The sequence below is a fragment of the Leptodactylus fuscus genome, chromosome 2 (assembly GCF_031893055.1).
Source record: "Leptodactylus fuscus isolate aLepFus1 chromosome 2, aLepFus1.hap2, whole genome shotgun sequence".
Lineage (NCBI taxonomy): Eukaryota > Metazoa > Chordata > Amphibia > Anura > Leptodactylidae > Leptodactylus > Leptodactylus fuscus.
Window position 1 is genome coordinate 187,841,419 of NC_134266.1, and position 14,726 is coordinate 187,856,144.

Here is a 14,726-nt window from a genome sequence, read left to right on the forward strand (position 1 = left end):
TCTTGCCTTCAGCTCACTATGAGGGGCCTTAACCTAATAATGTAATTGAGTCTAAAATTTTGCTGGTATCATTATTCTACATGTCATGTAGGAAACAATGTACCAAATATAGACTTGTTATTTTTACTGTATTAGCAGTGGATGTTTTTGATTTGCTATTACTGTGGGACAAAAGATAAGAAAGTACACATGACTTCTAAACATTCGCCCCTATTGTAATATAGCCCACGCTTCTCTGTTTCCTTTTTCTCTTTTGGTCATCAATAAGGGTGTTGTAATTTTGTCATGAATCTGTCAGCTGATCCTCCTCCTTTCTTTTACTACACAACACACACTAGAAGAGGATGTTTTTTGCATATTCCTCCCCTTTTCTGTGAGATATTGTCGCTGACCAACTTTAAAACACTACAGTATTTAGGAACCCTGCTGTGCCATTTTAAGTACTTGGACCTGCAAAGTGCCCCAAGCAATAACTACCTGAATTGCTTTTAATTACACAATATAGCTGCATCATCTTACTTCAGGTTCTTTTTGATTGATGCTGTAAGGCAATTGTAACCGCGGATGATGGGATTAAGTGCTCTTGAAGTGACTTTAGCTTCTTGTCTGAACAAAGGGAAAGAAGAGAACACTCGGTCTCTTTTTTGAACAAGCAGCCTTTTTTCACATGCTATATAAAGAAATACAATTAACAAACATTACCCACAGAGGGAAATTGAAATGTACATTCAGACGAGAACTGCTCTTGACTGCAATTAGACATATATGATCCAAGCTATTTTGGCCATTCATTAGTGCTAATTGTTTGAGAAACAAGCCTACAGAAGAAACGATTAAAATTAAGACCATAACCGTGCTTATTAACATGTGTGATAAAATGTATGATCTGCAGCTGGAGCGGATCACCAGACGATGGATTTGTAGTAGGCACAAGCCTGGTCCATGCACTGTTGTGAGCTCCCAGTGTTTGCACAAGACCTGCTGGTGTTTGTTATAAACAAGTTGTATCTTTATTTTCTTAATTAGATGCCTTTATTGTGCAAATCCTGGTGTTTTGTAATTTCTGTTGCTGTTCCTTGCTGTGTTTCTCTTTGTTTTGGCATGTTACATTGTCATATATGCATTGCAGAAATTGTATGGTTTTTTTTTATATGGAATTATAACCATATGTTACGTACTGTCTAGTATAAATGTATTGTCTAATATAAATGTATAGTAAGAGTGGCAATGTAGCCAAGAGATTTATGAGATAAGAGCAGAATTTAAACATATTTATATCATTATTAAACATTCCCCTTTAATACTGCTTCTGGTTTTTTGCTTCTTAGTTATTTAATATAAATATAATTAATTTGACTTCTTGACATTATTTACTTTAATTGTACCGAAAAACTAAAAAAAACCATATATATATATATATATATATATATATATATATATATATATATATGTTACAGTGTGTGTGTGTGTGTGTATGTACACCTGCAGTGTGTATGTATATATCTGTAGTACCCTGTCCTGTCCACTCAGGGAACATTTACACTATTGTTTTGTGTGTATGTATGTGTGTATGTATATATATATATATATATATATATATATATATATATATATATATATATAATTTATTTTATTTTTTTAAATATATGTAACTTTGGTTCAGCAGGACCTCAGTGTGATTCTGTTTGGACTGGCGTAGTCTTGTGAATACTAACTCCAAAGTCTAAAGGAAGTGTGCTGTGGTGTAAGAATGTAAAAATATTTTATATTCTTTTTATTTTAGATTTTGGTCTCGTCTTATAATTGTAGTGCTTTTTTTTGGCCGTAAATGGTTTGTAACTAAAGCAGCTATTACAGAAGGTCAATACATTTCCATGTGACGTGTTACTATTGTTCCATATTTCTTCATGTGTATAGCACTTTTAATGTTTAATATGCATCATAGTAACAGTTATGATGTGCCTGGTACACAGGGATGCTATTGGTTTATGAGATATAGCTTACGTCAGAGGTCTTGGACTAAGGTAGATTGATTCTGACCACTTTATATATGTAACCCAATTTACTTTCTTTAAATTATAATTTACTGTAAATTTTTTAATCCATGCCACACTTAAAGGGACACAAGTAAATAAATCCATGCAATGAAATATGAAAACAGTTTCAGAGATTAAAAAGTTGTTCTCTTAAAGGGGTATTCCCATCTACATAATCATATCTAAATTTGTAGATAATTAAAAGTTAAACATTTTTGCAAATATAAGTAATTAAACATTCTGCAGAGTTTTAAAGATTTTCTTTAACTTTCTTAGTGGTGACAGTCGGTTATCTCGATCGGTTGCCAATGGTTACGACCACCAAGGCAGAAACTTTCTATGGTCTGGGACTTGTCAGGAACCCAACTATGATTTTCTTATTGTAACCGGGTTATCAGGCAGGGACACTACATGTATCAGAAGATATCCCGGCCACAATAAACAAATCATGGCTGATTTTCTAACCTTAGAAAGTTTCTGCATTGGTGGTCGTATCCACTGGCAACCGATCAAGATAACAGACTGTGACCACTAAGAAAGTTAGAGAAAATCTTTAAAACTCTGCAGAATTTTTAATTACTTATATTTGCAAAAATGTTTAACTTTTAATCATCTACAAATTAAAAAATAATTATGTAGATGGGAATACCCCTTTAAGTTGTCAAAAGTTTTATTCATACTAAGGCCCCATGTTGTAGAAACATAGCAGAAAACAATGATGCATTTTACAGTACCACCAATGTGAATGAGATTCTGGTTAACCTCATCCAGAACTTGCTGTGGGAAAAACTGCATTTTTTTTAAAGCAGCATTTCAATTTTAACTGCAGAATCTTAAGCATTTCCCTATATATTTATTAAGGGAAGAAAAAACCCAGCAAAACGCTATGAAAAACCCTGCATTACCTTACGTTGGTCTTTAGCATAAACCCTATTTTGTTTGTGTTTCTAGGAAATCTAGGACATCATTACTACTGCATTTCTACATTGTTGACTAGAAAATTATTTTAGTTATAGGAATAGCAAATCTGTCTCACTATACAGTGTTAAGGAAACCGAACATATACATGCTGAAACATATGTTAATTTATGTGACGCATAATTTTAAAGAATTTTGGTGAGGTTTTTATCATTTTTCCATGTTATTATCTATATTAAAGAAAATCCTAAAATCACAGTTTTGACTCTGTCCACTCAGGGGGGCGTTCACACTATCGTTATTAATATCCATTGTTCGCATCCGTCAAAAAAAAATGTTCAAGACGGACACGAACAGATCTGTTAAAAATCCCATTGATTTCAGTGGGATTAACGCTCTGGTCCAATGGTGTCTGTTGTCATCAAATCCATCACAACTCTGTTATTTTGCTGGAGATGATAGCGCAGGGTGCAGGACCATTGGCTCAGTTGAAAATAACGGATTTATTATGGATGTGAACTGTCTATTTTATATATATATATATATATATATATATATATATATATATATATACAGTCCTATGAAAAAGTTTGGGCACCCCTATTAATCTTAATCATTTCTAGTTCTAAATATTTTGGTGTTTATAACAGCCATTTCAGTTTGATATATCTAATAACTGATGGACACATTAATATTTCAGGATTGAAATGAGGTTTATTGTACTAACAGAAAATGTGCAATATGCATTAAACCAAAATTTGACCGGTGCAAAAGTATGGGCACCTCAACAGAAAAGTGACATTAATATTTAGTAGATCCTCCTTTTGCAAAGATAACAGCCTCTAGTCGCTTCCTGTAGCTTTTAATCAGTTCCTGGATCCTGGATAAAGGTATTTTGGACAAACAATTCAAGTTCAGTTAAGTTAAATGGTCGCCGAGCATGGACAGCCCGCTTCAAATCATCCCACAGATGTTCAATGATATTCAGGTCTGGGGACTGGGATGGCCATTCCAGAACATTGTAATTGTTCCTCTGCATGAATGCCTGAGGATTTGGAGCGGTGTTTTGGATCATTGTCTTGCTGAAATATCCATCCCCGGCGTAACTTCAACTTCGTCACTGATTCTTGAACATTATTCTCAAGAATCTGCTGATACTGAGTGGAATCCATGCGACTCTCAACTTTAACAAGATTCCCGATGCCGGCATTGGCCACACAGCCCCAAAGCATGATGGAACCTCCACCAAATTTTACAGTGGGTAGCATGTGTTTTTCTTGGAATGCTGTTTCTTTTTGGACGCCATGCATAACGCCTTTTTTTATAACCAAACAACTCAATTTTTGTTTCCAAAATGAAGCTGCCTTGTCCAAATGTGCTTTTTCATACCTCAGGCAACTCTATTTGTGGCGTACGTGCAGAAACTGCTTCTTTCTCATCACTCTCCCATACAGCTTCTATTTGTGCAAAGTGCGCTGTATAGTTGACCGATGCACAGTGACACCATCTGCAGCAAGATGATGCTGCAGCTCTTTGGAGGTGGTCTGTGGATTGTCCTTGACTGTTCTCACCATTCTTCTTCTCTGCCTTTCTGATATTTTTCTTGGCCTGCCACTTCTGGGCTTAACAAGAACTGTCCCTGTGGTCTTCCATTTCCTTACTATGTTCCTCACAGTGGAAACTGACAGGTTAAATCTCTGAGACAACTTTTTGTATCCTTCCCCTGAACAACTATGTTGAACAATCTTTGTTTTCAGATCATTTGAGAGTTGTTTTGAGTAGCCCATGATGCCACTCTTCAGAGGAGATTCAAATAGGAGATCAACTTGCAATTGGCCACCTTAAATACCTTTTCTTATGATTGGATACATCTGGCTATGAAGTTCAAAGCTCACTGAGGTTACAAAACCAATTTTGTGCTTCAGTAAGTCAGTAAAAAGTAGTTAGGGGAATTCAAATCAATAAAATGATAAGGGTGCCCATACTTTTGCACCGGTCAAATTTTGGTTTAATGCATATTGCACATTTTCTGTTAGTACAATAAACCTCATTTCAATCCTGAAATATTACTGTGTCCATCAGTTATTAGATATATCAAACTGAAATGGCTGTTGCAAACACCAAAATATTTAGAACAAAAAATGATTAAGATTAATAGGGGTGCCCAAACATTTTCATAGGACTGTATATATATATATATATATATATATATATATATATATATATTTTATATTAGTGTCTATGTAATGGACATATGTTTAGGTCTATGTATATAGTCTATGGCTAATGGACAGGTAGTAACGGATGGTCATCAATTATTTATCCATTATTTCTGTCTGCTTTTTTTTTTTTGGCGTATGCTCCGAAAGAAGAACAAAAAAATTTAATCAAAAAAACAAGACAGCATAATAACAGACTCTAACTGATATTAATGTGTCTGTTTTTTAACTGATCCATTAAATGGATCAGTTATTAAAACCGGACACTTATAATGATGGACGTCTAAGGATAGTGTGAGTGCCCCCTTAGCCATATAATATGCTAAAACTTCCTGTTTTCTGTACTTGAATTATTTTCTACATTCACCTCATTTATGGTAATCATACCCTGTTTCCCCCAAAATAAGACAGTGTCTTATGTTAAATTCTCTTCCAAAATATATGACCTGTCTTATGCAGCGGCTGGAGCGGGGGACAATCGGCAGTCATCCCGGCACTTCCTTATCGGAGCACCAGCATGACTGCCAGTTGTAGGTGGTCCAGGAGGTGAAGGGGGGGTGTCTTATTTTCGGGGAAACAGAGTAGATATAAAGTATAGGTAGATAAGACACAGAACCCACCAGTCACAACAGAGGATTCCACAACTTATCTTCTACGCTCTTTAAAGCAATGACCTCTGCTCAGGTCATACAGTGTGCCAAAAAAACTCTCTCAAACAAGTCAAAGAGTATTTTGGGCTTTGTGGCAAGAGTTGGAACTGCAAGATTTTTAGGGTTTAAAAAAAAATAAAATATGAATTTGGAAAATTAAAAACATTAACAAATATAATTTAAAAATATATTTAAATGGCAAACTGTAGGAATACTGTGTTATAATTCCAAAAAAGTAAGCACAAAATAGGCGCTGGTCCTTAGCATCCTAAAACTTTAATCCAGATGGGATAAAACACATGATGTGTTTTGGGCAAACAGTCCACACTCATTCACACTTGAGAAAGGGCTGTTTGCCCGAAACACGTCATGTGTTTTATCCCATCTGGATTAAAGTTTTTGGAAGCTAAGGACCAGTGCCTGTTTTGTGCTTACTTTTTTCGAACTACAAAACAGTAATCCTACATATGCCACTTGCCAATTGTGGTGTATATTATCCCATACATGCTGAAGAGCCCAATGGCTGCTGTTATGGTCCACTTCTACAGATGCTAAAGTCTGATATATGCAATAAGTTGTGAACTCATCACAACTTCCTAAGGTGAGCACTGAATCTCCTTCTTTATACAACATGTATTGTATCTGACAATATTACACTATTAGTGCTTGGTTCTGTTTCTTTTCTATATCCGGGATTTTAAAAATATGTTTTACATAAAATGTGATTTAAACACTAGGTCATTTCCTAACAACACATTCCCTTTACCTTGGCAGATTGGACATTCTGGGGACTATGAAAGCTATTTAACATTCACAATGTAGGCTGTAATAGAGGGCATATTGGTTGGAGGAATTCCAAGACTCCTATATCAACAATTTTATGGACAAAAGCCAGGGATTTATACGTTACACGGATATCTTTTTTTATTTTAAGGGGGAAATAAGAAAACTGATAATTTTGATGAATTCCCATTAACTTTGATGAACCGCATTTGTTCAGCACATCATGCTGTAACAATAAGTGGAGTAGCAGCACCGTTGTTCTAAAGCTTTATAATTAATTGGCCATAAATCTGGATATCTGCCGTGTTTAGATGTTTGAAAATACAATTTTGCAGAATTACTAATTAAATATTCAATTGCTGATTTATATTATGCAATTTCTATGTCTAATTGAAGTTCAGTATAGTTTTCGCAATATATATTTTAGCTGTGCTTCTGAGTGCCATCGAACAGCATCTTTCAGTGCATCAGGACATTGATTTATTCTGTAGCATTTGGACTCAACCTCAGCTTAGCAAGATATCATGTGCAAATGCTGACAAGTAATATGTCCCTTACCGTGTACACTGCTTGACTCCAAATTTATCATGTTTCAGTGACTTACTATAAGCATACTATTGGGTATTTTAATGGGTTTACAGGGAAGCGTGTTTTTGCAAGGCTGAGAAGTTGGCTATTAGTCAACTTTATTTCTGGCTATCTTTATCAAATTTGCAAAGTCTTGAATATTCAGTCTCCTGTTGACTTCCTTATGTATGTTGTATGAATTTCATATCTAGCAGAAGCAACTGCCACATAGACATAAAGCTAAAGATACATTCCCAGTGAATTTATACACTATTAGGATGACCTGTATTGATAACTTAACACTCTAAAGGGAAATTGTATAGAATTTAGAAGCCAACTATGTACTATAGTACTAAGAAATAACTTGCTGAATTGTCTATTGATTGTAATAAAATGTAGAAGTATATTATACTAAATATGCTAAACATCATTTCTTTTTATATTATTGTTATGGGAAAAAAAGCTTTTAGCTCCATGCACACCTAAACAATATAATAATTGTAAAGTAAATGTATAAAAGAAGGAAGTATTGAAGGGTCTTAAAACCATTTCTCAAGAGATAAGGAAAATGTTTTCGCTAAATTGTAATAACCAGTTTGATTCAGTGAAAATTTGCTAGGTCTATAAACCTGACAGATGGTAGCTTATGCATTTCACAGCACCATGGAACTCTGTCTTAACAGGAAATAGAATTGATCAATAATACTTAAAAAAGAATAGCTCCATGTCTCCATGTTTAGAAAAGAAACAAGAAAAAAGACAAGAAATGGCTTACTTATCATGGAATTTTAACTGGTATTGTGGGTTTTATTTTCAAGATCATATTATTAACCTACAAACAGAGCCAAGGCCTCACAATAGTGTACCCACAGTGGTCAAATAATAATACATAACCCACTTGCTGTGAAAACGTATATATGACCACAGCGTTTTAGCAAATTGAACCTTTATTCTGATATCTTTTAGAAAAAGCAAAGCCAACTAAATCACATAAAACAATATCCAAAAACGACAGTGGCTTGCAGACGCACCCACATTTATAATTTGCTATGTAGAAAAACGATGAGGCCATATAAAGTAGGTAGTAATTATATAAACCAAGATGTAGAAGATTGCAGTACAATATATTATGGTTGGACTAGAGAACTGCAATGCTCCAGCACCGCCACTACACTGTTCCAGCTTCATCCACTATATTATTGTGGTGCTTGAGGCAGATTGGTGGGGGTGCAGATGTCAGACTCATTGATCAGATATTGATGGAGTGTCCTGAGGAGACATAATCTAAAACGTTCAGAAAGTCCCTTTTTAAAATACTTGATTAAAAACAAAAAAATATAGTTTCTAGAAGGCAACAACAGAAATATTTATTTATTTATTTTAAATGAGGTTTTATTATTTAAACGTTTTATAAATCTTTTAAAAAAAAAAAACAAAAAAACCAAAACATGCATATTTGGTATTTCCATAATCATACCTACATTTAGAATAGGCATAAAATGTGTACACCACACAGGGAATAGCGCAAAGATTAGGAATAAAACAAAGGCATAATCATAATTGGTGTTTATTCCCACCACCCAACTTGACAGATGGGTAGAAGGGTCATGTACCTCAATATGGTGCCATAAAAAAAAAAAAAATTAATAAATACTCGCGTATAAGCCGTATATACTAGAGTATAAGCCGAATTTTTCAGCATAGCTTTGTGCTGAAAAAGCCCTCCTCGGCTCATACTCGAGTCAGCAAAAAAAAATTTTTCGCGCGTGGTGGTGGTTGTGGTGGTGGGGTCTATGACCAGCCACAATATCAATGTATAGCATCTCCCATAAAATAGTGGGGAAAAAAGAAGCTTTAAAAAAAAATGTAAAAAAAGTTGTAAATCACTCCTTTCCCTAGAACACATAAAAAAGTAGAAAATTACTATGAAACACATACACATTAGGTATCCCTCTGTCTGAAAGTGCCCGGTCTACTGAATATAAGGTATCTGCAGTTCTCCTGTTCTGTCGGGAAGGGGTTAATAGGAGCACTGCAGATACCCTATATTCAGCCAGACTGAAGTGGGGGAAGAAAAAACCCAAGCTCAGGGAAGGGGCAGACAGACAATCAAAACACCCCCTCCCCTTCCCAGCACCCAGCATCTACTGCACCCAAAAACTCCGACCATTTTCATTTTTGAAATTTTCGAGTAGCTGCTGCATTTCCCCCCTAGGCTTATACTGGAGTCAATAAGTTTTCCCAGTTTTTTTGTGGTAAAATTAGGGGCCTCGGCTTATATTCGGGTCGGCTTATACTCGAGTATATACAGTAAATTAAAAAGTTATAGGTATAAGATAAGATAAGATATTCCTTTAATAGTCCCACAATGGGGAAATTTCAGTGATACAGTTTCATAGATGGTACAGTAGTATATAACAAGAGAGAAAAACACATACAAGCTCATGGCAGATAGAGAAATCCTAGGAATCATAGCAACTAAAAAGAAAGAAACACAGACACACTGCAGGATCATTTAGTTCTCTGTGCGGATTGATGTTAATAATACAGCAGAATGTGGTTGGAGGACATGAGGAGGGGGGTCACAGCATGTAGATATAACAGGCAAAAAAAACGTTTTTTTTGCAGAGGTGGGGGACATATGCAGCTATCATGATAACATGTGGTAGTTCCTTTGGTAGGAATGAAGAAAAAAAGTAAAACAAAGATTTGTACTAAAGGTCCAAAATCTACACTCAGAAATGTGCTGAGACAAAGCATGAGATATCTCTGAGATCTGAGCTGACATTTGCAAAGATAGATGACATGCTGACAGCAGGGAGGAGTTAGGCCGTATTCACATGCCATTGATATATTTGATGGATCTAATGTCAGTTAAAACAGCCCTTAATGTCAGTTTTTGGCAGCCGTTTTGCATCTGTTTTTACATCTGTTCCATTTTGATGCCCAAATGTCATCAGTTTCTAACTGTGAACAATACTTAAAAGTATTATTGGTCTTTGTTTTTTGACCCAGCCCACTGATCCATTTTTAACAAATGTAAAAAGTACATCAATCTGTGTTACATCATTTTGCATCATCGTATTGTCTGTCACTCTCCAGACAACTTTCACGTATACTGCCCTCATATTTGTACAATCCAACTTCTTCTCAGCTCCTGATCAGACTCCATCTTGGCTTTTATATGTCTCTCTGCTCCAGTCCAGCATCACATTGGCTTCTGTAGACTGTACTATATCTGACAGTTGTGGGGCAGTGTTGTCCTTCTCTCTATATTCTACTAAATAACCTAAGTATACTATGGCGAGCTGTCCCCTGGGCCTGTCATTGCCGCTCTGCATGCATTTGTAGTTGTTAATAATCTAGCTATCCTTGGATTCCCACTTGTTCGGCTGCCACTTGCATCTTAAAGACTCCCTTAGCATGAGGAAGATGCCGATTCGGTGTCGAAACGTGTAGCCACCTCTTGTCTGTCTGTTTGGAACTAATAAACGAATAATACATTCAAGTTTTGGTTTCCTTTGGAATCCTTCCAATGGCGCTCCCATCACATCCCGTTTTTTTGTCTCTTTTTATCCATGGTTAGAAAAATGACACAAGACTTGTAACAGAATTGCCATTTAGTTGGGGATACTTACAGTATTAGCATCTACACAAAATAAACATAGAATACTCTATACTGTGAACACATAGCTGAAATTCAGAAAGCAGAGTCTAAATCCAATCCAAAGAACTTGCCTAAGGGTGGGCACAATATGAGTTTCCTAGAACAGACCATCAAATGTCAGTTTCTCTACAGAGTACAGATATAATATATATGCTATTATAGTACATACAATATGCCCCACTTTAAGAATATAATACCAAGATTGACACCACTCCTTTTGCTTACTAGTTTTTTTCCTAGCATCTATGTTCTGTTATCTCTAGTCATTATTAGGCTGTTTGAAAGCAAATCAACTCCATGAGATTCTTCAATAAGATTTTATGTGTTCTGTGAGTGACCATAGGAGGCACCTACTTTCTACCTGAGGCAGTGGCGGACAACAAAATCATGCTTTCTGCTCTGGACTTTGTGTATTGATCCCTTTAGTTATGGTGTATAGACTTGTTCAGATTAACCTTTTAAAGTGCCTGAGGATATTACTTATCACAAAAGGTTTAAAGACCTCAATATGTATAGCTTGATGAAAAGAAACTTGAGTGTGATAGAAACTTTCAATTCCATTAAGATAGTTTAAGTTGGTATGTTTAAGAGAAAGTACACTGCTAGAGAAGAGGTCAGTCAGGCTTGTGTCCTGTGGGGAGAAGGGCTACAACATCTGGTAAAGACAAGGCTTCCCTGGTAATGAACCAGGCCCTAGTTTATAGATGTCTGTGTTAAAATATAGATGGAGAAAACCCGCAGACTAATTGTTTTCTATCTGTGTGGAATTTTGGAGCTGCTGCTATAACTAGTCCTGACTTATTCAGGGTTTCCCATGATTATAGAATCCATTAAAACATCCTAATATGATCCATATTGAAGAAGGTTTATATTTAACTGTGCCCATAAGGTAAATTAGACAGTTGGTTATTACGCTTTAAATTTCGTTACCAAATGCCAGTATTAATAATGCTTAAACAGAGTGCTAAAACTGAGCTGTGCACTGACAGAGAATGAATGGCAAACTGTTCCCCCCAACATAGTATAATATAGTATAGTATATACTATAGTATAATTTACTCCACAGTGGCCCACACACAGTATAATATGTTCCACAGTGGCCCCCACACAGTATAATATGTTCCACAGTAGCCCACACAGAGTATAATATGCTCCACAGTAGCTCACACACAGTATAATATGTTCCACAGTAGCCCACACACAGTATAATATGTTCCACAGTAGCCCACACACAGTATAATATATTCCACAGTAGCCCACACACAGTATAATATGTTCCACAGTAGCCCACACACAGTATAATATGCTCCTAAGATAGTTATAACCAAACCACAGGATGTTTGTTGTATTGATAGACATCCTAACACTAAATAGGTCATTCTTAGATTTCATTACGTCAGAGACATAATTTTTTTGCTGATAAAATAGAAGAGGCCCTGACCTGAGGAGCTCTTTACTCTATCAGGTCAGTAAAATTAAGGACTTTCATCTGTGAGACCGGGGCCTCAAGTGGTGTAAAAAATAAAAAGAAAAAAAACACCTGCAGCGTTTTACAATACCTAGCGAATTCCATCCATACATTGCAGAAGAATATGTGGAGTGAAAACGCTGCAAATTCCAAAACCATTGTGGTTTTGGAAATCACAGCATTTCAATTATACTTACAGAAACGCTACCGTTATCCTTGTTGGTATAATGGAAGCATAAAGTCTGCAGTTAATATTATAAATATTGTGTTGATTTGGACCAGAAAGGATTATTTTTGCTCAGTATGCACATCAGTGAACATGATCCTTGATGCATTGGACTTCTTTTGGTGGGTACTAACCACTGCATTCGGGGAACCCCACTCAAGATTTGACATTTTGCAAAAGCCACAACAGAATGCCAATGTCACAGAGAGCAGAAAAATGAACAAAAATCCAGGGGATGTTCACCACCAAATTTATTTTCATTTTCAGACATCTCAATAGACTCTCACTCTTGCTCATCTTTCCCTTTGTTGGTGCCCTAGTAAGAAGATTATCAATTCACTTTACCAGTCAGTATTTTTATTGCTACGGCTAATATTTGGACTTAATGAATCCCTTTTTTAAAAAAAAGATTTATAAAGCCTTTCATTATTATTATTATTATTATTATTTTTATAAAATAATAATAATAATAATAATAATTCACAGTAAAAAATACAGAAGTCTTATTTATTCTGATTAAATACATTATTGAAGGGGCTTTAAAAAAAAAAAAAAAAAAAGGCTTTTTTTTGCCCTTTCCTCTTGATATCTAGTTCTAGTAATGATGTCAATGGCCCCCCAAGTGGACATTAAAGCAGTCGCATGCAGTAGCCAAATATATCATTGCTGCAGTAATGGCGTACATTGCTACTGAGGCCAGTGATTAGCTGCAACGGCCATAACTGGAGACTGCTGCTATGGAAAAGAGTAAAACTTATTTTTTATTATATACTTTTTTATATACATTATTTTACTTTTTCTGTCCTGAATTAGCATAGGTAGCATAGTTCAAAAATACATTAATTGCCAAAGGAAATACTCCAGTAAAATTACAATTTGGCTAAAACCACATGCTGCTTAGCCTGTAGAGAAACAAATCCCAACCACAGAAAATGTCTTTCAATGTGGGTTTTGACCATTCAGCATATCAGTTGTTGCTGGTCAACCACAGATTTCAATCTTTGCAGTGCAAAAGTTGAAACCCAAGCCATCAATAAAAAGGTTAGCCGCATAGGAAACCATCTGTGAAACCTACCGCACAAACTAGCCAATTTTGGCTGGCATTTGGTTTGGGTAGGTCAATTGTAGGTTGTTTACTATAGATATCCCACTGCAAATTTACAGCATGTTTCTTTAGCCTAAAGGGATTTTCTTATTTGAGACATTCATGGCATAGTGTGAGCTATTTCTATATCTCCCACAGAAGTAACTGGAGAGATTCAGTACATGGGCGCCCAACTCTGCATTACTATTTACCTGGTTTGATAATTGTATTAATTTTTTATTTTATTTTCTACTTTTAATAATCTGTTTAATAACTATTTTTTTCAGAACTTCTCTGTATCCAAGTGGTCTACCAAGAACACCTAGAAACAACTATTTATATTCTCACATTCGAGGTGTTCATAAGTATGTCCCTCGCAGAGCTGTACTATACATACCTGGAAATGATGAAAGAAAAATACAAAAAATTCCCTCTCTCAATGTGGACTGTGCAGTGCTAGACTGTGAAGATGGAGTAGCCATCAATAAAAAGGTAAGCTGCTAATTATTGTTATTTTATTGCAAAATCTTTAAAGGCCATTGTATACTGTTTAAGATGTACTATAGCTCCGCAATTTCCCTGCAGCCCATAAGCTACTGTGCAAAAATCCTTGAAACGACATTTTTCTATTCCTTACATAGCACTTTGTAATATTAATACTAAAATAAAACCCTAGTTATTGCAAAAATCACTTTAAGACAAGGTGCCCCACGTGGTGTAAATATTGCGATTTGGCCGTGGTGGAAAAAAATGTGATGTTTTATGGTCACAGCAGGATGGAAGGGATAGTAGCGAACTCCATCCCCACTTTGTGGAAAAATATGCGCAATGGACAGCTGCAATTTCAAAAACCGTTGCGTCTTCTACCACCAAAATCACTTTTAAAACACTTCTAAGCTATTCTAGAGCCAGTTATTGACATACTATTCTTCTGTCAAAATGAAGTCTAGTTTTGTGGTAAAAAACAAAGCAGAAATATTGGCATGCCTCATGGAAAGCTATTTGCAGGAACCAGAAAAGAAGATGGTGCTCCAGAAGATGTAGCCTGTAGAGATGAGCGAACACTGTTTGGATCAGCCGATCCGAACAGCACGCTCCCATAGAAATG

The 14,726-nt window shown here is 35.7% G+C and overlaps 1 protein-coding gene across 1 annotated transcript in view; it reads left to right on the forward strand.

Annotated features, from left to right (window-relative positions):
* The window catches only part of CLYBL (citramalyl-CoA lyase), a 302,308-nt gene that overhangs the window by 138,263 nt on the left and 149,319 nt on the right, over window positions 1-14,726 (forward strand). The window contains exon 2 of the mRNA XM_075265364.1: window positions 13,906-14,110. Coding sequence (XP_075121465.1) covers window positions 13,906-14,110 — 205 coding nt within the window. The remainder of the gene's footprint in view (window positions 1-13,905; window positions 14,111-14,726) is intronic.